This window comes from Sebastes umbrosus, chromosome 1 (genome assembly GCF_015220745.1).
Source record: "Sebastes umbrosus isolate fSebUmb1 chromosome 1, fSebUmb1.pri, whole genome shotgun sequence".
NCBI classification, from domain to species: Eukaryota; Metazoa; Chordata; class Actinopteri; order Perciformes; family Sebastidae; genus Sebastes; species Sebastes umbrosus.
Genome location: NC_051269.1, coordinates 9,357,981 through 9,385,782, shown reverse-complemented (window position 1 = coordinate 9,385,782; position 27,802 = coordinate 9,357,981). Strand labels below are relative to the sequence as shown.

Genomic DNA, 27,802 nt, shown 5'->3' with positions numbered 1-27,802 from the left:
CAGTGAAAACAACAGCAACACCTCTGACGCAGCTGACAGTGTTAACCTGGGGGGTGTGGGGGAGGGAGAACTGGAGGGTGTGTGCTACACTTCCTCAATGGCGCCATCGGTTGGGATGGCGTTATCAGCTGTAATCGCCGTGTGAGAGCAGTGCAGAGTGGCGGCTATGAACTAGCCAGTGGGGCATTAAAAGGCCCGCTACATTGACCCGGCTATGTCAACAAAGTCAATAGAACAAGGTAGACATTACTCCTCTATATGTTTACATAGCAAATAGTTGTTCGCTGCTATATTAATGCTCTGAATGTCATACAGAGCACCTTTAAGCACAGGTTCAGGTAATGCTGTACAAGAACTCTGGAAAAATGATTGATATATTTCTAAGAAAAAAAAGGAGTAAACTGAAGGTTTGCTCAACTGCACAGTCCCATTTCTTTTTAAACACAGAGTCTCACATGCAAAGTGCCTCCGAGAGTGAGTGACGCATCAGAGAACACAAGCGAGAGCCCTGGAAATGTCTTCCTACAACCAAGCACCCACTGAGATGCAGTTTGCCAACGTAGGTTTGCTCTATTTTCTCGCAAGTGGATTTCACTCAGGGCATCTGAAGCAATTCACAGGAGGCACCAAAGATCAATAAAAGAATGGGGGCAGAATCCCAACAGTTTAAAATGAACAGTGTTAAATTATTGGAGAGATAATTAAAATTATTGAAATGACATTTTCGCTTTTGGATGAAATGAATAATTAAAAAGAGCCTGTAAGTTACTGCCAGCAGTGGAGTCACCGGATGTCTGAACGATAGAACTGAAGGCATTTCTTTTATTCTGACATAATTAATTTGATTAAAAACTGGCTCATATGTCTAACCGTGGCTGCCAAACACAAACATAAATGGACCGCCATCCAATAATGACATGGATAACATTGGGTGGATGTTTTTCTAAGTGCGATTCAATAAGACTCTAAATTTAATATAATCACAATACTCAGCAAATCAGCCATCAATATCAGACAGCTGATGCATTTGAATTTTATGTTTTTATAAAACCTTACGTTGGCTTGGATGCTTCTGCCTGGTCGGTCTGGAGTTTCTCGCCTCCCTCCACCTCCATGGTGCAGTAGACGATCCTGTTCGGAGCCAAAGACTTCAGCCCAACAACTTCCATGATCACCACCTAGGGAAAACAGAAAAACAAACACCTCAGTGAAGGTTGTACATGAGAGTGATTCATCTCTTGAAACAGGTCATAGATCAAAAAGTCACAAGATGTGAAGGTGGCAAATCCTTTGAGTTTGTTAGATATTTTAGAAACACTCTCCCAGCCACTATCACTAGTTCCACGTACAGCCGGTGCCCTCACATTACTAGATTTTCTACTAGAGCAGCTAATAAAAATTACAGCCATCCTCCCGATAAAGTACAACTCTCTATCACTGAAACTGCTTGTGGGCATAATCTTACACGTAGTCTTTAATCGCTCAGTGAATATAATATAGTACTAACAGTGCCAGGGGTAACTATTATATTGTAGCTGTAAATTCCTAGTGGGACTACCAAAGGCAGAAATGTGTGCCGTCAGGATAACGCATCCACTTTGAATGAAAGTGTCCATCAGATCCACCAATGTCTTCAAGGTGCCAATATATTTTATTTGACTATCGCTTTCGTTTATGTATCATCCAGCATGCTCTTTTAATACTGTTGGCCCACGTTCTTAAAAGCATGACATGAATTTCTATTAAAAATGGAAGAATATCTAGACCAGGAGTGCCCAAACTTTTTGGAACTCAAAGGTGGGTCTCGGGCCAAAATTGTATTGTATTGTTAAGATGTAAAACTGTACTAAGAGGATCCCAAGTTCCCCTAATTGAATATTATTTTATCTTTAACATAGTTAACCCCTTAAAACCCACATGCTGAATACAGTTGGGCTTATTTCCAGTCATACATGCATTTCCAAGACTGTTTAGGGACCCCAGTATGCAGAAATATATATATACCAACATACCAACTTTAGAATTGGTGAAAATAACATTTATACTGCATGTGTTTTTGCCCCAAACTGCATGTGATTATCATGAAGTGGACATGTCTGTAAAGGGGAGACTCGTGGGTATTCATAGAACCCATTTTTATTCACATATCTTGAGGTCAGAGTTCAAGGAACCCCTTTGAAAATGGCCATGCCAGTTTTTCCTTGCCAAAATTTTGCCAAAATTTGGAGGCTTATTTAGCCTCTTTCCTGACCAGCTAGTATGGCATGACATTCCTTGGGTTTTCTAGTTTCATATGATACCAGTAACTTCACTCTAAAAGCCTGTTTAAGCCTCTAAAGACAGCGAAGCCGGTCACGAGAACCAGCGACACTGCAGGCCTTTTAATTAAAAAAATAATAATTTGCTAACATCTGGCTGGCCAGATTGAGCCCCAATTTGAGCCCTGCTCTAGACCTTTGAAAGAATAAATAATAAATATCCAAAATAATCAATATAAATTTAGAACTGATCAAATATAAACTGCTGCATTTATAACATGGCTGAAATAACCTTTTAATTATGTTTTCACTCTCTAAAAGTATTGTAAAAAGGACAACAACAATAATCTCTGAACATCGTGATCATAATAATATTCCCATGTTGTTATTCACAGTAAAGTTGGTCACGATCACCAGCGATATTAAAGCGACACCGCGGGCCCTTTTAATTAAAAAACAGGCCCACAAATAGCTAACTGCATTCAAACTCCTTAAAGGTGTGCCCACTTCTGTGTGAAGGAACAGAAAAAAACAGTGTTACATGCTTTGCACATTATGTACTTCCTGATTCTGAAATAGCACTGCATCATAAGGAATGAGGTGTGATTGCTCCCTGTTTTGTGGTGATAGCTCATCTCAGACAAGCCGATAACAAGATGAGTCACATTCCCCATTAAGGAGCAGGTAAAAGGGTGTGTGTGTGTGTGTGTGTGTGTATGTGTGTGTCAGTCTGTTCTTCACATAGCGTCTGTTCAACCCCCCTGAACAGGTCTGCTGTCTGCTTCTATACTTAGTCTGGAGCAGACAAGTAGTCGACGACAGCTCTGATTTATGAGATCTGGCTTAGGCATAGACAGCTGTAGTTTTTCATTGAGTTTAGAGAGTCTAATGAAATAATGTTCGCCCCATCTGGCTATAGTTAGAAATCCTGAGATATGTCAAAACGATCGAAACCCTTGTGGGTTTTCACATACATTTGATTATACATTCACATTTAGCCTCATTCACTGTACCTCCAGAGTGAAGGACAGAACCACATCGGACTTGGACAGCGTGTTCTCGTCCTCCTGGCCCATGTCGATGATGGAGGTGTTGTGTCCCCGTTTCATCTTCTGGAGTTTGAACTCCCCTCCCTTGGACACGGGCATGCTCTCCAGATTGGCCATCAGCTGGTTCACTGAGGACTTGAGCTCCTCGATGAACATGGCCTCCATCTCTTTAGACACAAATTTGGGGAACTTACCGCCCTGTTGACAAAACAGAGAAGCAAACAGTCACAGTCTTGATGACAATTAACAATGAGGTAAATGTGGAGTTTCCAGAATGCTGAAAACATAAAATCAAGATTAGTACAGTTGTCTCTTTTTCAGATGATGGATATATAATTCAGTATAAAATAAATACAGTCAACTTAAATTAAAAAATGTAAATTGCACAATCTTTTCACCTGTGAGTAGAGGCTCCCGCTGCGATGTTACACCATATTAGTGACATATTAAGTATACAACAAAGCATATTAAAAAGTCCCCCGCAGAGTCTGACTCACCCTGGCAATCTGGTCGGCCATCTGAAGACGACCGTCAAGCTCTCTTCTGATCTGTGCAGCCTGCTCATCCAGGTTGTCCAACTATTGATAAGACCAGAGGAGCAGATCAATGAGGTCACATTAAGAGCCCAGCAATACTTTCATCACGGCCAGGGGTTAATGTCAAAGGTCACCTACAATTCCCAGCATCAATTATCTACCGTGAAAGATGAGAAATCCAAGAAATCCTTTAATACAGCACCATTACTTTCCATTCAGAGGTCCGGAAAGCTCACTTTCTTTTTCTAACTCTCCACCTCTTGGTTATTTTCTTTTTCAAATGTGTAGTCTTCAGCTCCAACTTATCAGGTTTTGTGCAGCTCCCTTTGGAGCCACAAAAGGCTTTCAACAACTTTTTCACATATGCGGTGGTACTCCCCAAGACCTCTAAACAGACCTTGATGTGTAAAGTCAGTTCCCCTTTAATGCTAACCGTGAGGTATAGCAGGATTTAAATAAGATGTCGACCGATAGTGGATTTTTAAACTATAACGATAGTTTGGAGCAGGAAAAAGTGAATTCATCTGCCGATATTAGGAGGTAATCACATGCACTCAGATGTTTTCAGCAAAAGTGGCCCACAGATGATCAGATAGAGCCCATAGCTTGCCAAATTAAAACGACCATGCTTGCTAGTTAAACAGAGACAGCATGCTTTCGGCAGAACAGCATTTATCTTCAGTGTAATGCATTAATAATAAAACGGTCTTATATAAAGTTAACTTTCATTAGAATATATCTCAGGTGCACATTGATTTCATGTATGGAGCCTCCATGCAAAACGGAGATGTACGTCCCCACTGGTGGTGGCTGTGCAGCCGTCGGTGACTATCGGAGCACAGTTCGGCCGATAAGGATAGTTTGTAAAACGTCCTATTGGTGCTTGACGTTAGGGATGCACCGATACTGGATCGGATATCGGGCGGATACGGATTCAAATAGCTGGATCGGATATCGGAGACAATGGGACCGATCTATTCAATTTAATTTTATGTTTATATACAATATATATTATATACTGGAATTATAATTCCTGTTTAACCAATTTGTTGCTGCATTAAAAAGGTTTACACTTGAACTGTAATTCCTGTTAATTTTGAATTCTTTTTTTTTACCAAGTTGCTAGAGTACAATTGATCATTTTAATGATAAAAAATTATTCAATAAATGTATATCTATGTATTTATTGGTCATATTTTGTTTTATAAAGTAAGGAAAGCAATGTTTGAGTCAAGCCTGATTTTGCCTTACACATAACAGAGTCACTTCCACACAGTGAGACATACAGGATATTATTAAACTCTGGTATCGGATCGGTGCTCAGTATCGGCTGATTCAGATCTGAGTCAGATCGGTGCATCCCTATAATCAGTCAACCTCCAATTCAAACGACAGATATCTAAGCTAGACCAAATGAACAGGCATGTTGAAGCACATGTGAGCAACCATAAAATCCATAGGTGTTCATTGAGCTTGACGAATGGTATACAGCACTCTGCCGCTGCATAAAAAGGCTAATAAGAGGTCCAGTTTGTCCTAACGGGCTGCAATCATAGCAGCATGGCATCATGGCAGCACGCATGAATAGAAAATCACACATGAAAATCAAAAGGAAATTCACCAATCCTTCATAGGAACCATGCTGCCATCACCATAGAGACCGTGAATGGACCGCCGTTTGTGAGGAGGTCTTTTTGAACGTGTCGAGTGTTTCGGGATTTTTCCTTTTCTTGTTGATTTCAATCAGCAGAGTGAAAATTCAACTCTCTGGATGCATTCACAGTAATAAGTAAAAACTTTTGACTTGGATGAGCCATTCCAAACTGTTTTGGCACATTGAGCGAGAGACAAAACCAGTGGGTAATTTCTTTAAAATGTTTAAAAACTGCCTGCATTGGACAATAACAGCTCCGGGGGAAAGATGCCTGACATCTGTTAGCCTAGTTTTTGCCCCCGAGTAATGAAAAGCAGAGACATTCATGGCTCTCTCACATCAATAATGAATGAGAGTTTTATATTAGCTGACACAAGGAAATAGAAGAGAGGGCTGATGTCTCTCTCTCTCTCTCCTGCTCCCTGCTTCTGTATGCTTCACTTCTTCAGTTATTCTCTCAGCCAAAACGGCTCATTCTTGTCAAATGTGATGTTGTGACTCACCAGTCACCATTTCCTCCTTCAGGACGGCAGCCTAATTGAGACATAGTATCTGCAGCACAGTTGTACCTGGGGAGTCACAAACCTTTCCACACAGCGATGCTGTGCAGGTTTTCAGTGAAAAATAGAATCGACCTCGTCTCACCCGGGTGTTGTTTTATTGCAAAATCCTTGAGTTTTACACACAGGTGCTGTAACACTGGGGGAAAAACAGGATACTATAGGTTTCATGGAGGACATATTTCAGTGTTAACGTTTTATAGTGGGCGCATAACAAAGTGAATATTTGGAATAAAAAGGTGTCAGCTTGTCAGAGGAGCATATTTGAACTGAAAGTTGCAATTTGTCAGCGACAAGACTGGCTGTAAAAAACATTTATTTATTTGACAATTTTATTTCCGAAAGCCACCAACATAATATGATTTATGAGGCTTTTCTGTTTAGATTTTATCACTTTCTAAGTTAACTTTGAGAATGCACACACGGCGAGGTGCAGACCAGTGTGAGCTTCAATGCAATAAAAATACAATTTTGACCCAGTGCAAAGGGTAAAAAATGTTGAATCTTCATTTTTCAATCCAAAGCTGCAGCAAAAGGTTGGCTGTAATATTGTAGGTTTTGTTTTCATGATCATCTAGATTTCTGTATCCACTAGAAGTAAACATTGTATTTTGGCAAAACTGTCTAAAAATATTTCTATAATGATGGTATGGCTGGGCCATATGGCCAAATCTGTAACCAAGTCTATCACGATGTAGGTCATTTCATATCTTAATAATGATATAAATCGCAATATAGCGTATTTTCTGGTAATTCAATAAATAAATAGTGAAATAACCACGTGGTAAAGTCTATTTCTGTATACTCCTGTGTGAATTAAATATTAAATAAATGAAAAAGACAGAGTATTTTACTCATACTCATTTAAGAACTTGAGTGCAAAATGAACATAATAGTTTTAAGTGAAATTATGGAGAAAAAATAAATAAATATAGACCTAGCCTATATCGCGATAGAAACGATACAGAAAAATATATACGACAAACACTTTTATATCGTTTTAACAATATATATCAGCATATTGCCCAGCCCTAAATGATGGTAATGTAGTTCTGTACATATAGTATCAATCTGTAAATCACATAACCGACTAACTAACCCGCAAAGAACCCAAGATATCATCTTAAGGAACGCAAGCCAGCCATAAATGTTTGGTGAATAGAGAGGTGAAGTCTCGCCCCTTCCGGTGGACCTCATCGGACCTTATTTCAGAAAAACATATGAATGATAGTCAACGACGAGAGACAAATCATGTTTTAGTCCCTTTGAATCGCACCATGAATCACACATATGATGTTTGTCAATTTAGAACATCATTTTGCAAGTCAAGAAAATTGCAGTTTGTTGTAAAACTGTTGAAGTATCAGACTATTGCGTAAGTGACGTATCTCTCGCTGAAGCTACGATGTCTGTGTGTTTCATACTGGGATGAACTCAAATGAGCAACGGGTCTCGCTCGTTCTTTCTCTTCCTGGCTGATAAAAAGACCAGGAGTCGCTGGATAAAACACATCAGGTAAGATAACGTTTCATTTGTGCGTGGAACATAGCTAAAAGTTCACTGAGCGGTTTCCCACAAAACTAAATGATACTACGACAAACCAACGACAAACTATGACTTTCTTGACTTGTAAAATTATGTTTTAAATTGACAAACATCATATGTGTGATTCATGGCGTAATTCAAACGAGTTAAAAAAATAATTTGTCTCTCGCCTTTGCCTACCGTTGATATTTTTTCCGGAATAAGGTCCCATGGTGGTCCAGCGGAAGGGGCGGGACTTCGCCTTTCTATAAAGCATAATAAGAGCATCATCTCTGAGCAGCTGCACGGACTCTTCAACTGAGCACCTGATCTATTTGTGATACAGAGCCATAAAGTCTTCTTGTCTCCTGCTGCTGGGACGCGTGCCAGAGCTGACCTCTCTGTGCCTTATGGTATTTCACCCTCTCCTATTACATTAACAGGCCTTGTCTTTCAGGCTTTACTGTATTGATTCGCTGCCCCTTCCAGCAATCCTTTTTAAGAGAGAATGAGCTGAAGTCACAGTGCAGCCGTTAACAAGAAAGGGGGGAGATCACAACTAAGAGGCGTTGCAAGGCTCGGACTGTGATCAAGCAACAAACGCAACACGGATGAGAAAGTCACACGGATAAAGTGGTAAAAAAACACATTTAAAAACGGAGGTCTTATAGGAATTATGGTTTCTTAAATCTAGACATTTAGCTGATATGGATTTTTCCTGCATTACTTCTTTCAGTAATTGATTCAGTTCACTGATGTGCACATTATGAAAGGATGTCAGCCAGATGGCATCTTAAATGGAGGACAGTCAGTGTGAACCGTCAACTCTAGTGTCCTACCAGTGCTGGCCACTAAACAGCCACCCTGCTACATAACCCAGAGTTCCTGTTTAGTAGAGCACATAATCAGACTTTGCCACCAGCTGCAGCAGAATGTCTGCACTTGCAGCGCAGTAGTACTCAGTACTGTTCTGCCACGCAGTGACACTCAAACAAGCATCCTGTGGTAGGAAGTCTCACACGTATGAGGGTTTTTTTTTTTTTTCGTTGTCATGTCCAATAGTAGAAAACCAGAATCACCCACAACCAGAACTGTGACTGATACTGATTGCATTCCTGCCTGAGCTGTGCCCCGAATGTCTCCTTTCCCCCCCCTGCTGCTGGCGATCTGCGCTGCCTGTCAAAACACTCAAGCTCTTGGCACTATTGGACTGCGGTACCAGCGACATCTGACTCGTGCGATCCCAAAAGAACTGTCACTGCCATGCCTGGAAATCCCGCAAGCTTGGCTCATCGGTGTCTGACGCTGCATTTTCACCGTCTCATCTGTGTGGCTTCCCCCCTCCCGCAAAACACAACAGACCTAAATCTATACGTCCAGGCAAATTCTCCAGACTGCGAAACCTCAGCAAAAGTGAAATACCGCAGCAGCAGCAGATAATATTGGTCATTGCGAGTATGTGCAGATTGCAGCTCGTCTGCAAAATGGCTAACATGAGAGGAGTGACTCTGAAGCATGTGATGTGGAGGGGGATGGGGGCCGGTTTCTTCTAGTACTCTCTCTTGACAGCAGTGTAAAGCAAAGACGGTCGAGGCTGTGGGAGGAAGTATAGAGCTGGAGGTCAGTGTCTGTGTGAACTATTGTAATAGCCACCCCATACTGAGCCCCACAGCACCCCAATCTTATCAAGCCTGCAACTACTGAAAGGTCACTGTTGTCATTGGCCCACTGGCACGATATAGGCGAACATGCAATCCCATATAAAATAAGGCTGGCTAAAAGGTAAGTTCTCTCGCTCTACGTTACTGAAGCTGACAGCAGCACTGCAGCTAAATAAAGGTGACACTGCCTCAGTGTTAGCCAAGCTGACAGCAGGTTAAAGGTGATGGAGCAGAAGCAGGCGGGTAGTTAACAGCACAGCTGATGACAGATTCCCAGGTGGATGCTGGGACGTCGGTAGCAGATAGCACACCCGGCCAGGGGCGGTTTCTTGTAGAGAACAAAGGCTGGGCGGACAGGGCCAGCTCGGAGCTGGATGGGACCTGGAGGAGTTGAAGCAGCTGGTCTATATTTAGACTTGCTGTGTGGGACTATGTGTCTGTATGTGTGTGTTTAAAAAAAAGCGTGCAGTGTGAGAGAAAGCTTCTCTTGTGTGGCGGGCGTAGCGACATGAATAATTAGGAAATGTACTAATGAGTGGACGTTGTGAATTTTCTCCATCTCGACTTCTAACATCTTAATCAGCTTAGAGAAATATTTCTTCAGTCTAGAGCACAGATTTGGTTTTATCTTTTGATCTTGTTGACGTACTATGTGTAATGTGAAAGGGGTTGCTCATAGGGGAAAATGATCAGCCGACTCTACGGTTCCCTCCGGCTATGCAGGATTTTGTTTTGGTTTTACAGCCCACAACTTCACTGTTTTTATTCACTCTCAGCAGCTTCATTTCCAGATGATACTAATAAAGATGTTTTTTGTGGTGTAGTTGAGCTAGGACATCTCTATCAAGGACAAACTTTAGTTTTTTTTCCTTATAATAAACATTGTCCAGATTCCAAACCACGCGGGTGCAGTCAAGCTTCACCCTGCGTTTCAGCACCACTGCTTTTTCAGCTTAGAGGTGGCAGCCATAGCGAATGCTTTCATCCTCTCCCAATCCTGTGTGCACTGAAGAGGCTCCATTACGCAATTATATCAGCTACAGGCTAAACCAGGAAGAGCTCAGGCCTCATTTCCCAACTAACAGTTGCTGACAAGACAAATTAAAGAGGAAGAAGAGGAAGGGTCTCCTTCAAAAGCCTGTACAGGGAAAGCTGATTTGAGTATGGTCTGTCAGTCTGGTGGGGTGTAGTGTGGTTGGGGTTCATATGCCGTGATTTATAGCTCAGTGGAGGGAAAGTCTCATTCTGATGCGCCTGCTTTATTTCCACCCCCAGGCTTTGGGAATTTAATCAGCCATTTGAGATTAGGGAATAATTTGAGTTAGCGAGAGTCCACTGGTGTGAATAAATATCAATGATTAAAACACCTCAGAGAGAGAGAGAGAAAATTAGTCGACTATTTTGCTAATTCAAAAACGCCAAAAATTCACTGGTTTGTGAGGATTTGCTACTTTTCTTGTCATACAATTAGCTGAGTATAATTGGGTTTTGGACTGCTATTTGGAGAAAAATAATCTGAATATATCATCTTAGGCAGTGGGAAATTATGATAGGCATTTCCCCTATTTTTTGGCATTTTATCGACAAAATGATTCATTCATATTAATCAAGGCATCGTTAAATTATTTGATAATGAAAATAATTAAATTCCAGCCCTAAACTATTTCATACCACAGGAAACAAATAGCTATTCAATTTTAGTCAGGCACTAATTAATTAATCAATATGTTTGATATGAACACTGAACACACTACTGTGTAAAGTGAATGGCTACCTTTACCAAAAAGAAATTCAAGTGTGCTATTAGTATACTGCTTTTAAACTTAAAATAAGAGAGTATATTTTCAGTTTATTTTTTATGTACTTATCAGAGATATATTTAGAAATTGGAGCAAATATGATTAAAAAAAGTTATTTTTATAAAACGGTCGCTATATCATGACAGTAGTACATGAAACAGGTAACCTGAAAGAAATCATGTGCCTCTGTGTCCTCCGGTGCTCCTAACGGCATCTGTAAGATTTCACAGACCGGAGGAAAACAAGTAGTAAGAGCTGATCTAAGGTCTGCTATCCAGCTGCCATCTATGAGAGCCGGCTGTTGCACTCGTGAACTCCGATCAAACGGTCAAACTAGGCAGCGCTGATCAAATATGAATCAATATTCTGTTACTGTAATGCCATATCTCTCCTAAAATGTTTTCAGAATCATCTTGTAGTGCACTGTTTAGCTGTAAAGTGAGAAAGTTTGTGACGCCTAAAAGTATACATAAGTATAGTTGGCTCATACTGACAAGAATACAGAAAAGTCTAAGTATACTTGGCTTATATGCAAGATGCCGCATCGCCCTGTCGGGTTTATTTCACAAAAATGACCGGCTCGCTGTAAATGATCCCTTACGTGTCTGATGTGCACTGTTCAGAGTGTGCTGTACTTTTTTAGCAAAATGTGTGTTGAGCAAAGTCATTTTGGTTAGAGGATTTGAGAGAGACATAACATCTTGTCATGCGCTGATTGTCTGCCTTCGCTCTCTAGACCAGTGGTTCCCAAACCTGTTCTGCAGAGCCCCCTATTGTAGATAAATAATGTTTCCAAGCCCCCCCGCAGGCCAGTGGAGAACCATGCATCATTAATACTTAGCCTCGCCCCCCTCCCCCGTTATATAATTCCCGCCCCCCCAGTTTTGGAACCACAGCTCTTGACAGTCTGCAGTTATATGACTGATTTCCACCACGGCTGTTTTGCTCTAACTAAAAATAAATCTTACCACAGCCAGGTTCAAAAACACAAATCTTTTTTTTGTATTATTATTTTAGGAAATGTTAGTATACCCAACATTAAAAGTGGACACAAAGTTCTATTAATATAGTCATCCAATTATAGTTTGCCAAACGGCTTTGCAACGCCGACACCAAACACATTTTCCTACAGTTGTTTGGTCATGCTTGGTGTCACCACGGCTAAATAACCGCAGCCATCAGGGAGTCGAGCATGCTCAGAGTCTGGCTGGCTCAGCCGCCGGCCGCACCAGTCTAATCAGTCTGTTAGTCATTTCCAGGGGCTGCTCTTGCTTCAGCATGAGACAGAAATAGACCAGTGCTTCCTTTCTACTATTTGGATGTAACCGCAAAAAATGTAAATCCCCAGCGATAACAGTTAAAAAAAAATGATGGCCTCTGAATCCCAGCCAATCCATGAAAACCTTTCATCAAATCCCAGCAGCCCTGAGCCCATGCTGACTGGATTGCTGCGTCTCCTTTTGAGCGAGGACTTTATCATTTAGTAGAGGGCAATATATGGCTGCTGGTTGCTTACTGACGAGATGCTCAAAGTCAACGTCAGTACAGTCTGATGTATTCATTATGACGGCAAACAAAACGCGAGAGGGAGGACTCAGAGAACAGCAGGAAACGCAGCCGGAGTCAAAAATTAGATTTTCTCAGGCAAATCATGTAATATTTGTTCACATGTAGGAATATGAACGATCAATTTAAAACTGTCCCTTTCCACAATGATGACCTAAATCTATGTGCCATTTTACCTACCTATAATCAGTATTGCACCATAGTATGAAGCTGTACACACATTTCTGCAGCATATACAGTATGCCTCTTTGTTGGTGTATTGTATTGTTGAATGTTCAGTTCAGATCTGTTCAGAGAAATAGTACTATGTTCTGCATGCAGATTTCTGACCGGATACTAACAGCTCTGCTGCCAGCACATTAAGAAAAACTAGGTTAAGCATCTTCAAAGGTCTGGGAAGAAAAATGCTCAGTGGATTTGGAGGCTATGGCGATGGATTGCACCTCTACATCAGAAGCATCGAACAAATGAACACTCTGCAGAACAGAGCACTCATTGATCTTTGCCAACAGAGACATTTGAAGAATACTGAACGATCTAATTTGTTTAACAGCACCTTGTGCCATCTGCGCAGATTTATACAGTACATTAGCAACTGCTGAAAGAAGGTCTGACACCTGGTCCAAAGAAATTCAGCATTTTAAAACTCACTGGCGTCCAAGAGTTGGGTCCATTAGATCCGAATGAAATGAAGAGGTACGTTTTTTTATGTATTAAATGATAAGCCAATGTAAATGTGTCGGAGTTCTTCTCCAAATCCTGTCGTGACAAGACTTTTAATCAACCTCGCGAAGAAAGAATACATTAGTGCTGCTTTCAGCATTCCCATAGAGAGCCGTAAAGCAGTAAAGACAGCGAGGGAAGCAGAGTTATGTCTGACACGAGCCCCCAGTGTCCACTATTATCCACCTGCAATCTCAACACATCTCCCCTTCAGTGAAGCATCGCTGGCCTGCTATCAGGTCATATATCTTGAGGAGACATATTTACTTTTAAAATATGTCCATTCAACGCCACAACAATGACATGTTGTCAATGGCGAATACTAATAAATAAACACACACCTAGAATCATTAAATAGTCATTATTATCAATAATATAGTCATTAAACCAAATTAAATGATAAAAGGGTGATTACTGTAGAGCGTTGGTCTGATTAAACGTCACATTTCATGGATTATTTTGACATATTTTGCTAATCTGGTGATTTTATGTCCGTTATCCTAATGTCACACAGTCGTTTTATTAAGATAGAACAGAATATTGTGTTTTCACACTTGGGCCGGAGAGGGTTTTTTAAGAACATTGTCAGTTTTTCACAAGATACATTTAATGAATTGTTGTCAAATCTGGAAGTGGTCAGAAAAGAGATCTCAGGTCCAACTCAAAGGTTGGTCTGGGGTTAACTTTAGCCTAAAGTCGGGGTTGCAAAAATGTCCATCAAGTTCTAAAAAGCCCAAAACGACGCCCTCAAATGTCTTTTTTCCAGGAGCACTGCTCGTTACATGCATACGGTCTTTTCAAAATAATCTGCCGTCTTCACAGGAAACGACTTCACTTCGGTTTAGGCAACAGAACTACTTAGTTAGGGTTAGGAAAAGATTGTGGTTTGGGTTGAAATAATTATGAAAGTGGTGTTATTTAAGTATGGAAGTTACGTGACAAATAAATCAATGTTGACTTCTAGTTTCACACGGGGTACAAACACCGGTGTTTTTTTTACCAACCCAACCACCTCCATTAAGTGGATTACATACAAATTGATTTCATGGGATATGTACGAAATACAGTGCATTACTTTTCGTAGGTAGAGCTACAAACGTAGTATGAGAACAGCCTGATGTTTTTTTTCTGACCAACAGTCCAAAACCTAAAGATATTCAAATTACAATGAAAGAGAAAAGCAGCAAATCCTCACTTCAAAGAAGCTGGAGCAAGCAAATATTTGACATTTTTGCTTGATTAAACAGCATAAATGACTAATTCATGATCAAAATTGTTTCAAATTATTTATCTGTTGAACAGCTAAGTGATTAATCGACTAATTGTTTCAACTCTTAACCCATCCAATTTACTAACTGCAGTTCAACAAGATCATTACATCACTATTGTGGCAAGGAGGAGGATATTGTGGTCTGCAGAAGTTTAGAGTGAAAAGAAAATCAATGTCACTACATTAAAATAATGATAGGAAAGCATTTCATATTCACAATATTTAGAACAATATGGTGTATACTGTAGTTGATCTACAGTTTAGATTGAACTGATGTGTGAAGACAATAATCATAATGTTGCCTCCACTAACCCACACATTTGAAAAACGGAAACAATTCTGTGCCAGCACTCAAATATTGTGAAAACCCTCTGAGACGTGTCACTTGTTTGCTCGAGATCTTACCTGACAGGCTTGATAGAGCAGCTGGTGCTCAAACTTTTTGATGCCGAGGATGTTCTGGAACATCTCGTACAGCTGGTCCTTGCTGAGGATCAGCTCGGAGGCCGCGCTGGCGGTCATGCGCTGCTGAGCCTTGCGCGGGTCCTCGTCGCCACGGTAGATGGTGTCGAACTTGGCCATCCAGGAGCTGAGCACCGTCTCCTTGCTCAGGCCGTCGATCTCTGGGAGGCTGCGTACGCGCTTCTCAATGTGCCTCTTGAACACTTCCCTGAAATCGTTGGCCGAGAAGCCGCCGCTCTGGACCATCTTAGCCACACGGTCGCTCTTCAGGAACACCTACATCGTGAGAGACCAGTGTCACTAATTGCAGTTAAATGCAGAGATAGAGACTTTTATAATTGATTAGTAATGATTTGGCAGCTCAAGACTTCTAAACAGACTCCTACTTATAGTACATAGCATTGGACTTGTGAAGAGCTATTCTGTCACTAAATGTCTGTCTTCGTCAGCAAAAGGAAACTTGTTAATTTTGTGAATTGAGGAAACAGAGGCATGTATGTAAAGCTGTGATTCAACACGGCCAGAGTTGCATTCTGTCTGCTGCTAATGACAGCCTAACAGGGACAGAGACAGGCAACGCTATATTGTCACAGCATCAAGTGAAGTAACCATCAGAGCTGACTGCTTTGTCACTCTGACAGTCACATTTCGTTCTTAGCATCCATTATGGCTAAAAAGCAGCGACTACTGTACTGAAACATTACAGCACAGTGGTACATTAGCCTTGTCATGTGGTGTATGTATCAGCGGATAACAAAGGTTTGCAGGCGGAAATGAAGAAGATGTTTGTTTCCTATTTGCAGATCAGAGCATTTGGAAACATTTTGCCAAAGACAGTACACAAGGCTACCTGTGATCATGCATCATTTAGGTAATAATAGTAGCCCTCACTGTTTCAATAAAGATGCCACTTTGAGTGGACGAAAACATTTCATATTTGTTATAATACATTTTTTCTTTGAGAAAAAGTGAAAACAGATATACACACTGAGGACAAGGTGCTAAATAACACAAGAGAAAAAAAAACATGTACTGTTATACTGTACTGATGTTTACATAGTGCAAAAGTGAATTCCACATTCATCCTTGTCTTACCAAAGTCTAGTAAACATACTTCTTAAAACAAGGAAAGAGCCATATTGATTTTAAGGGTTTCCACTTAGGTTATGACTCAGAACATTTTCCTGGATGTGGTACTGTTACACAAGTCCTAAGTAGGGCTGCCAGAGTTAACGCGATAATAACTCCTTAATGCAAATTCGTTTTAACGGTACTCATTTCTTTAACGCAATAACGTAACTTGCGGTTTTTAGGTTGTAAAGCTAGAGTGAAGATACTGATATCATATGAAACTAGAAGGAAGGACACCGGAAGGACTATAAGTAATCCATTGGTACCAACCATGTCATACTAACTTGTTACGAAAGAGGTTAAAACCTACGCACAATTTTGGCAAGGAAAACCTGTCATGGCCATTTTCAAAGGGATCCCTTGACCTCTGACCTCAAGATATGTGAATGAAAATGGGTTCTATGGGTACCCACGAGTCTCCCCTTTACAGACATGCCCTCTTTATGATAATCACATGCAGTTTGGGGCAAGTCATAGTCAAGTCAGCACACTGACACACTGACAGCTGTTGTTGCCTGTTGGGCTGCAGTTTGCCATGTTATGATATAAGCTTATTGTTTTTATGCTAAATGCAGTACCTGTGAGGGTTTTCTGGACAATATGTGTCATTGTTTTGTGTTGTTAATTGATTTACAATAATAACTATATACATACATTTGTATAAAGCAAGCATATAAGGCCACTCCCATGTTGATAAGAATATAAGAAATCTCCGTTTAAGGTACATTTGTAACAGATAAAAAAAATGTGTGATTAATTTGCGATGAATCGCCTTTAATCATGGACAATCATGCAATTAATCGCGATGACATTTTTTAATCGATTGACAGCCCTAGTACTAATAAATTAAAAAAAAAAGACAAAGTAATAATAAATGTCATTACAACAATACATCAAGAGAGGATTTTCTTGACAGCCACAATCACGGGTTAAAAAATATAACTAAATGCATTCAAGAGAAGCGGTCTCCCTAAAAGCCTACCAACCCTACTTTTAAGCTTTAAATTATAGTATACTTCACATTAACATTAAATATATCACAAATCCCTGGTTAGCTGTCACACGCAGGTCTTCCTGTAATTATCTTCCATGTCAGTCTATATATGTGTTTACTGATGGTTCCAACCTCATAATGGCTATGCTTGTTTTTCCATCATGGATTTGGCCTTTAACGTATCCCGCTATCTGCAAATGCCTTTGGGAGCGTATGCATGGTAATAATGACTTTTTCATCTGCGGATTGAATAGTGAGGTTGGAAAAGATGGCTGTGTCAGCCACATGCTCTGACTCATAATCTGTGCAGTGAAAAGCTTCAGCCACCATTTTACCACTCAGGCGTCTGAATGCGAGTGTTTTGACATGGAATAGCAGGAGGACTGTGGTGGTTTTTTTACTTTTTAGACTGAGAGCTGATCATTTCTGGTTTTAAATCAGGCTGCACATATAATATCAAATACTGTACATCCTATATGTCAAAAAATTGTGACAGGTATTAATAGATAATGATAATTCAGCTTCATTTTTACATTTCTGAAATCTCCAAAACACACACATATGAATGTTGTATTTCACATCCAGTGATTCATTTGAACGCATCAAGTCCCTGCAGCTTGGATAACAAAATGGTTGTGACTGTGATTGTGCTGCTATGGCTGTGTTGTGTTGGTACCTCATTGTAGCTCTGCACAGCATTGATGAATGCCTCATCAGCCACAATCTGTGTGTCTCCGTTGAGGAAGGCCTGGAAACGATCCTTGGTCTGCTGAAGCTGCTGCTTGGTTATCTGTGGAAGCAAGGGCAAACAGAGGTCACCTCAGCTGTAAAGCCAGGTTATGAAATGTGATGAAAACAAGCAGACACTAGTGTAAATAACAATAATATCCACCCATTTTGTGAATAACTTATTCTGCGCGAGTGGAGCAGCCCAAACATCCTTTTTCCAAGCTCCCGCTGGGGGAACACCAAGCACTCCCAGGTGATGTGTAATCCCCGTAGTGTTTCCTAAATCTACCTTTGCATCCCTTTTTAGACCGTCACGCTGCAGCTCAATAACACGGTCCTCCCAAATCTCTGAGCTCCTCGTGAAATCACACGGTGTGAAACCAGGAACCTCATCTCAGCTGATTGTATCCACAATCTCATTGCTTCAATCACTACCCAGATGTCGTGACTGCAGGTGAGAGTGGGAACAGAAATTGACTGTTAAATTGAGAGCTTTGCTTTATAGCTCAGCTCTGTTTTTACTACTCACAGCCTGATACACAGCCTGATGCACAGCCCCGCATTACTGCAGCCAGTGCCCCTAAGCGGCGGTCAATCTTACAATCCTTTTTACCATCGCTCATGAATAAAACCCCAAGGTAGGCTACCTGAATTACTCCCCCACCCCCAACTTGAACTGAGCAATCCACCGACCCGACTGCATCACACTCAGCTGCAATCTGCTCCAGCGGACATTGTAGGTCACGGTCGAATGAAGTCAAAAGGACAATATCATCTGCAAATAGAAGAGACGCCACCCTAATATCACCCAACTGGGCAAACTCCAGGACTCAGCTTCGCTTTGATATCCTGTCCATGAATATCACAAACAGGAGAGGTGACCATACAGGCTTGTCAGACTCCAATGTCTAAAAATGAATGTCCGTAATGTAATGCTTCAAGTGTACAAGGAAGAAATTATTTATAACAGCCACAATAAAATAGGAAAGACTAGAGAGTCAAGAGTTACAATATCATTTTAGCCATGATAGCTGCATGGCTCCAGGGATGATAATGTTGGTCTGTTGATTGGCCGGTTGGTCCAGACTCAAATATTTTTTAAAGAGCAGTTCAAAGTTTCCAGTGAAATATCTCAACATCTAATAAATGGTTTGGCACAACATTCATGGCCCCCAAAGGACGAATCCTTACTGGCTTTGGTGAGCCACATTTTTCCTCTAGCGCCACCATGAGGTCAACATTTGTGGTTTAGAGTAAAATGTTTCCACAGCTTTGGATGGATTGCCATTAAATTTGGTACAGACATTTGTCGTGTTGCACATGTGTGATGTTTTCTCCACGTCTCCCCATTGCTTCGCTTTCGATCCTCACTCCGGTCTAGATGTCCTTGGATTGATTTCACACACGGTTACTGAGTTAGTGACCTAACCGTCAATAGAATGACAATCTCCTTCTAACAACTGCTTTCAATCTACAGTTCAAGCTGTTGTGTATATCAAACAAGCACAAGGCCCTGCTGGTAACGTGTGTGTGTGTGTGTCTGCGTGCGTTCAGCCGCACATTGCAATTGACAGACTTTGGTGTAGGAGTGTGACGGAAAAGTACCACATATCATGAGCCTTTGAGCCAATCTCAACACCATCTGCGTGTCAGTCGTACTACTCCAACCCCCCCTTCAGTAATGCTCAGAAAATGAGGTAACATAAGATTTCTCTACCAGAGCCAAATTGAAAGTGTGGTTTAATAAGAAAGATTTACAAAGGTGCATGTAAATACAAACACATGAAATATATATACACACTCTCCGTCACTGCCATTAAACTCAAAGCCCCACAAATCATTTCACCAAAGAGGCCACTCCTATTTTATCCGATACACGATAGTTGCGGAAGAGCGAACGTCAGGATGATATACCACTTAATGTCCAAACATAAAAGATGCACTTAACAGCACATCAACAACATCAGAGATCAATATGTGTGCTCCTGCTCCAAGGTTTCAGGTTTATTCATGTTTGCAATAGCTAGCTGAGATTAAAGAGAGCGTGTGGGCCATCTCTGCTATGTTTTAATAGACCACAGTGTTCAAGGAACATCCTGAGGCAAGAAATGTTAATATTAACACCAGTATGCAAATCAGTCCGGTCTATGGGGACTCTCAGAGGCTGAAGTCGATATGTACTCGTCCTTGGTTTCTTGTCCGTTTCTGAGAGTGAGAAGGTCAGGATAAATACAGCACACAGTTTTCACTTTGTGTTGCCTTTCTTCATAGTTTAGCCTACATTATGATGTATACTGGTAGTATATAATGCACAGACTTACATTAATTTATGAGACTTCCGTTCCTTTTTCTCATGAGAACGTGCTTCCTATTAAATTCTGATGTAGTCAAGTCAGGTCAGTTTTATTTATGAAGCCCAAAATCACAAATTTGCCTCAAGGGGCTTTACAATCTGTACAGCATAAGACACCTTCTGTCCTTAGACGTTGGATTTGGATATGGAAAAACTCCCCCAAAAAAAAACCTTTAACCTGGAAAAATAGAAGAAACCTCAGGAAGAGCAACTGACGAAGGTTCCCTCTCCTTGGATGGACAGAAGTGGGGCTTCAACTAACGATAATTTTCATTGCCGATTAATCTCTTAATTATTTTCTTGATTGATCGATTAGTTGTTTGGTCTATAAAATGTCAGAAAATTGTGAAAAATGTCGATCAGTGTTTCCCAAAGCCCAAAATGACGTCATCAAATGTTTTGTTTTGTCCACAACTCAAAGATATTCAGTTTACTGTCATAGAGGAGTAAAGAAACCAGAAAATATTCACATTTAAGAAGCTGGAATCAGAGAATTTTTACTTTTTTTTCTTAGAACATTCATCGGACCGATTAATGGATTAACCAAAAAGTTGGCGATTAATTTAATAATTGACGAATAATTGATTAAAACATTTTTATTAAAAGGAATAAAATGAAGAAAAATATGTGCATACATGCTCAGGCTGGAGTGTCGGCATGCTGAGTGATTCAGTTCAACAGAGAAAGCAATATACCGAGATATGCGCTGAGAAGGTTTCTGGTGAAGGGCTGCTGGGCTTTTGAAAAAAAGGTACAAAAGCAGACTTGAACCAAGCTGACTGAAGTGTTTTAGGGGAAAGGCTAGCATTCACGCAACTAGACCTGAGGTCACTGTAGCTTTATTGAATACAAACTCTGGTACACAACAACAGCTTTACTGTTTAACGCGTGCAAAAGAAACTTGACTTTGCTCTGCCGACAAAATAGATCACCTATCAGTTTTGTTGTATTTTGTTGGGGTGCTGTATTTAGAGATGAACAATTTATCAATTAGTTCTTTGACAGACAATTAATCAACAATTGTTTCAGTATTTTTTAAGCAAAAGCCTCTCAAATGTGAGGATTTGATGAATTAGACCATAGACTGTACAGAATAAAAAGATTGTAAATAAAGATGGACGACATGACAGCTCCTCAAAAGTGAAGCCAAAACATCTTGATCGGCCCCTGGTGGCTGGCTGCAGTATAGGTCATTAATCCCGCCCCCTCCTTGTTCAGGCTAGTCTCATACACCGTTCGTAGCTATACCTACAAAAATGAATGCACTGTAATTCATATATATCTCACAAAATCAATTTGTAATTTACGTAATTGTGAACCAGGAAGTATAAATCGGGGTGAACGTCGCGTAGGGATGAGGTCAGGGTGGATGGGTGGGTGTGTCAACAAAGACTGGTGTTCATGTCCCATGTGAAACCAGAAGTCAACATTGATTTATTTGTCACGTAAGTAATGTCACTTCCAGAGTTATTTCAAGCCAAACCACAATCTTTTCCTACGCCTAATTTAGTAGTTTTGTTGCCTAAACCTAACAAAGTTGTTTCCTGTGAAGACGGAAGTTTATTTTGAAAAGCCTGTATGCATGTAAGGAGCGGAAATTCACACGTGTTGCAGGACATTTGCAGGAAAACGAACGAAAAAGGAGGAATATCTTTTTCGTAAGATATCATACAAACGGCTGTATGAGGATACGTTGCCATGTTAGCGGATGGGACATGGGACAAACTAAAAAGTCAAAGAACACGTCAAATATTTTTTTCCCAAAGATGGTGTCTGTCATTTTAGGTAGTTCTTATCACGCTGATGTTTGTTCAAGTGTTAATATTTAAAGTTTGGTTTTTAATTAGTTATTTGATGCTATATAAAGGGGGTGAGACGTCATGACTGGCAGCTGTGATTCCCTCCCGCTAGCAAGCTGCAGCCGTGCTCGGCTCGAGATTGGCTCGGGATGGTGACCTTGATACCGTGGCTCCAGCGCCCGATCACTACCGCACAGACTCTGGCTCCAAATGACCTCAAAATCTCAAGAGAGCAGCTCCCATATCCGGGATGTTTTGGCTTCACTTCTGTACAGTGGGAGGAAATGTATACACGTCGTCCTTATATATTCAGTCTATGGATTAAATAAAATATTTTTGGGCTTTGGAGAATAAAACAAGCCATTTGAAAACATGATATCTGGGAAATCATCATCAGAATTTTTCCCTATTTTCTGACATGTACTGTATAGACGAAACGATTAATCAAGAAAATAACTGGCAGATTATTTAACAATGCAAAGAATCCTTTGTTGCAGCCCTGGCTGTAATCCATGTGGGCAAGGACAGAGCGACCTCTATTAACCTCCCATATTAACTGAATTAATTCCCCTCCCAGATATGTAGCAGAATCACAAAGATATTATAATAAACTATAGGAGATGGGGTATTGGCATTGGTATTGTCGTCTAAACACATTTGTGTTGTACCTGAAAAATTCACCATGAAAGGTCAAAGCTAATAATACTTTTGCTTCTGCTGACAGTTTTTCTCGGCCGATCTGACTTTATGTGACAACACAGCAAGCTGCTATCTCTGTGTGTGTGTGTGTGTGTGTGTGTGTGTGTGTGTGTGTGCGCGCGCGTGTGTGTGTGTAGCAGGAAACCAGGCGAAATGTGTCCACTTCTCCCCCAAAGTAAAGCCCAGCTGCATAAAGTATTTATGGCTGCTCTTTATTCCATCGCTGATTGGAGAACTGTGCTGATTAGTGACCAAGATGATGGATGAGAGAAAATGCCTCCATTTCCATCAGGCTCCCAATACATACTTTTCCTGCTTTGCTCGTATTGATTCTCTCTCTGTGGCTCTTATCAAGATTGCAGTGTTACATTGTGATTCATTGGCTTGCAATGAAGTGGGCAGTGACATTAATCACCCTTCACATATCAATAGAGGGGATAGGCACATTGCATTGGCTTGATGTACAGTAACTTTATTACAGTTCAGAATGACTATGGATTTGAGTTCATAGTTCAATATATAGTTCAGTTTCGGCTGATGCGATATTTGAGACACCGTCAAATATTTAACGACCCGAGAAGGTTTAATTAAAAACTGGTTCTATGCACAATTATGAATATTTGTTTTGTAGTTTAGGTCCCTTAAACTTTATATAATTACTCAAAATGGTAATTTTCCACATATCACTATTTAACAGACAGTGTGGAGATAAAACAAATGGTGTAACATGACTGAGAAGTTTCAAATAAATATGTCTAGCATCGTAAAACCTATTGAGCCCCTGAATCAGGTTTTAAGCCCCCTCAGGCACATACTGTGTCTTGTAAAATGAGAGCTGTCTTTAGTGATTATTCAGTGAACCGAACAAGTCTATTTTCTACTTACAGCTTTGTCAATATGCGTGGAGTGTAGGTTGTAAGGATCTTTTTATAACAGTACATATACAACATGACAGAAGATACCAGGTAGCTTTTAATAGACAAATGTAACAATGAGCTGTCCTTAATCTAAACTAAGGCATCAAAAACTGGGAAAACATTTTGAAAGGATGTTCAAATATTCACAGCTGTCAATCTTCAATGAAATAGGAGGATTGTGACATAACGGCATATGTCATATACACTATTCAGGGACATAGCCAGGATTTTAAAATACTAAGATCATGAGGTCGAAATGGGGGTGTATATTTACAACCTTTCGTTTCTTAGACCTAAAATATGAGCCGATAAAATATAAAAAAACAGTTTGTAATTGTACAGTGTAATTTCAGGTTGCTGAAACTCCCAATTCTTTTTTCTCTTTCAAATAAAGGAAAGAGAGGAAGATGAGTACAGGTCATATTCAAATATTACAAGCTATTATAAAGATGTAGCGTGTAGGATCAGGCAGCATCTAGCAGTGAGGTTGCAGATTGCAACCAACTGAAACTTCTCCCGTCTACCAAGCGTGGAGGAGAACGACGGTGGCCGGCCGAAACAAGAAAGTGAATGGCCCTATCTAGGTTCTGGGCTACTGTAGAAACATGGCGGCCGGCTCCGTATGTAGACATTAACAGCTCATCCTAAGCTAACGAAAACACAACGATTCTTATTTTCAGGTGATTATACACTAAAGAAACATACTTATTAATATTATATTCTCCCAACAGATCCCCTTAAATGTTACACACTGTTCCTTTAAGGGCTTCAGAGGAGCAGCTCTTCTCTCTGTGTGTATGAATAGTGCATTTATGCTTTTGTTGTAAACCTCCATATGTTAACAAAGAAAGGGAGACTAAAGCAGAATAAGAGCAGGCTACATAATACCTGTAATCAAATACAATAATAATGATTAAGATTCCATTATCAAACTATCTCTTAGAGGTTTTTAAATCTACCTTGCAGCATATCAGCCGTCGTTGCAGCGATGTGATGAGTGGAGTAATTTAGCTAATTGAATGCAGTATATATATACTGTATATACAGTATATACTGTAGTGTTGGTCAGCACAATAAAGCTGACTCACACTTCCATTAATTCTAGTAGTTAAATAACATTAAATTAAGGTGCTTTCCAAAATCAAACGGCTTCAAAATACAGCAGGTGGGCAGTTTTCAGTGGTGGGCAGGGGTACATTAAATACACTAGTAACTGATTCATAAAAAGTAGACCAAAATCATACAAGTTTGATTCATAAAAAAAACACACCAACATTGTGTGTGTTAGTGTAAGGACTAGGGTCAACAACTAATGTGTACAACAACAATCTAAAATATAAAAATGAGGCTAAAAAATACCAACCATGTCATACTACTTTCGCTAAATGTTTGGCGAGTAAAATCGTCATGGCCATCTTCAAAAGGGGTCCCTTGACCTCTGACCTCCAGATATGTGAATGAAAATGGGTTCTATGGGTACCCACGAGTCTCCCCTTTACAGACATGCCCACTTTATGATAATCACATGCAGTTTGGGGGCAAGTCATAGTCAAGTCAACACACTGACACACTGACAGCTGTTGTTACCTGATGGACTTGAGTTTGCCATGTTATGATTTTAACATATCTGTTTTGCTAAATGCAGTACCTGTGAGGGTTTCTGGACAATATTTGTCATTGTTTGTGTTATTAATTTATTTCCAATAATAAATATTTACGTTCATTTGCATAAAGCAAGAATATTTGCCAACTCCCACGTTGATAAGAGTATTAAATACATTAAATATAATAGTATTAAATCTCTTTTTAAGGTACATTTTTACAAATGTGTGATTAATTTGCAATTAATCACGATGAATCATGTACAATCATGCGATTAAATATTTGAATTGATTGAAAGCCCTAATGTCAACCTAAAAAAGGGGATAACTTTACTTTCATGAGGTCAAATGTGATGAGTGATGATGAAAGGATATCACGCAAACTATAAACCAACTAATCCTGTTTGCTCAGGAAATGCATGCCTACCAATGCTGCTGTTGGTTTTCAGCAAACATGGTATCGTTGAATCCCTTAGCCAGACAAAGCATAATTCAGTCATGTTGCAGATGACACCGCCAGCCCACATCTGAGTAAACAGCAAACAGGAGTACGGGAACGAGCGCTGCATGACAGCTGCACAAAATCTACCAGCAACAGGCCTCAACAAACACAGAACACCAGCATCGTGTACTGACTGTGGTCAGAAAACTACAATTATACAAAGACAGATGCACAAACTATTATCTCCAACCGGACATGCTCACGTATATTTGTTCTGAAGGCACACACACACACACACCCACACAGCGTTGTGTGAGTAAATACCACTCCGCTGGGTTAGTAAACAGCCAGGTGTATACTCTGCAGACAGAGCTTGACACACGGCAAACAGGGATAAAACAGGGAGCTCCGGCTCTGTATAACCCGTCTCCTCACTGTCGTCGTATCCTGGAGCTGTGGCACTGCTGATATATACGGGAGAACACAGTGTTCACAACCAGCTATAAGCCCCTTCTTGTAACAGTCATCCAGTATCACACCACCAACTCACTAGCAGCAGCCGCGCAGCTCAGCTGGTTCCTCATTATGCTCATTCAGTTACGGAGCATGAGAATAAGCCCTTAGCCTAATGTAACATAAACGGTATGGACATGTGAACCTCCATATAGAGAGGACACAATCAATGGGACAATTTGCATCAATTTGGTCCAAAACAGTCAAATCAATGCTGTCCTTTCCGTTGCATTACGGGCATCATATGGTTCACTTGATGAAAAACTGAAGCTGAAGTTATTTATCCTGCCTGATTTTGATTAAATTGATTTGATGACTTTTAAATAAATGCATTCATGTTGACCATAAAACTTGGCAAGGGCCTAATGTTCCCTCTGAATGTGTTTTTGTCCTCATACAAACTAATCAGCATCCAGCAGAGCGGGAAATTAAGTAAGTTCATTTATTCAAGTACTTTTCTTGAGTATTTCAATTTTATGCTACTTTGTATTTATACTTCACTACATTTCGGAGAGATATGCTGAAGTTTTGACTCCACTGTACATTTTGTGATGCATTGTAATTATATGGTAAATGGACTGGCATTTATATAACGCTTTTCCAGTCTTCTGACCACTCAAAGCTATATATATAATAATGTTGTAAATGTGCTAATGTTTATATACTAAAGATGCTAAATGCAGGATTAAAAACATTTCTATTGCCTCCGCACGACTCTCAACATGGCGACGGCTGAGCCAGTGGCTCGTAGCTAACACTGCTGACAGAGCTAACAGTGTTAACCTGAGGGGGAACCGGAGGGTGGGTGCTACACTTCCACAACGTCGGCGTCAGTCGGGACGGATTTTTCAGCTGTAACTGCCGTATGAGAGCAGTGCAAAGCGGCGGCTGTGAGCTAGTCAGTTGGGCATGCTCACATGCACGACCACACACTAATAAAAGCGAGGAGAAGCTCGGATTACAACACACACAGAGGGAGAGTGACTTCATTCTCTGTTCAGGTAGACATAAGTCCTCTATAGCTTTACATAGCAGATAGTTGTTTGCTGCTATATTAACGCTCTGGATATCATATAGAGCAGTTTTAATGCATCAATAAATTACTCATTAATCAATAATAAATTGGAGTATTTTGTGACATACGGCTACTTTTACTTGAAATTTTCAACTCGTTTTGTTTTGATTGTTAAGGTCTCTGGTGTACAGGGTCAACTACCTTTAGTATGTTCCTTTTGGTGAAATGTTCATAGTAGATCTGAAACTATTAATCAAATAATTGTTTACCTGATCAACAGAAAACTAATCTGCATCCATTTAGTTGAGTTGCTGCTTTTCTGTGTTATATATCATTTTAAATTGAATATCTTTGGGTTTTGTACTGTTGGTCGGACACAACTTCACCGTTGGCTCTCAGATCTTGTGAATAAAAATGATTGTTAGTTGTGATCCCGCATTAAAATAAGTAATCTCAGGTATTTCTTTCAAAATCAAACGGAAATATCTATTTCCTGTCCTTTCTTACGGTTGCATGCAGAAAAATGATCACAGTTTGATATGACAGT

The 27,802-nt window shown here is 40.2% G+C and overlaps 1 protein-coding gene and 1 long non-coding RNA gene across 18 annotated transcripts in view; one reads left to right on the top strand and one right to left on the bottom strand.

Moving 5' to 3' along the window:
* Window positions 1-27,802, bottom strand: part of cadpsb (Ca2+-dependent activator protein for secretion b) — a 79,733-nt gene that overhangs the window by 41,026 nt on the left and 10,905 nt on the right. For all 17 annotated transcript variants that reach the window (XM_037768874.1, XM_037768883.1, XM_037768891.1 and 14 more), the window contains exons 2-6: window positions 17,864-17,977; window positions 15,006-15,338; window positions 3,805-3,885; window positions 3,272-3,505; window positions 1,057-1,178 (exon numbers count right to left, since the gene is read on the bottom strand). In XM_037768874.1, coding sequence (XP_037624802.1) covers window positions 1,057-1,178; window positions 3,272-3,505; window positions 3,805-3,885; window positions 15,006-15,338; window positions 17,864-17,977 — 884 coding nt within the window. The remainder of the gene's footprint in view (window positions 1-1,056; window positions 1,179-3,271; window positions 3,506-3,804; window positions 3,886-15,005; window positions 15,339-17,863; window positions 17,978-27,802) is intronic.
* Window positions 70-27,314, top strand: LOC119487859. The gene is made up of 3 exons (XR_005206801.1): window positions 70-225; window positions 3,533-3,537; window positions 27,187-27,314. It is a non-coding gene; the product is annotated as an uncharacterized LOC119487859 (long non-coding RNA).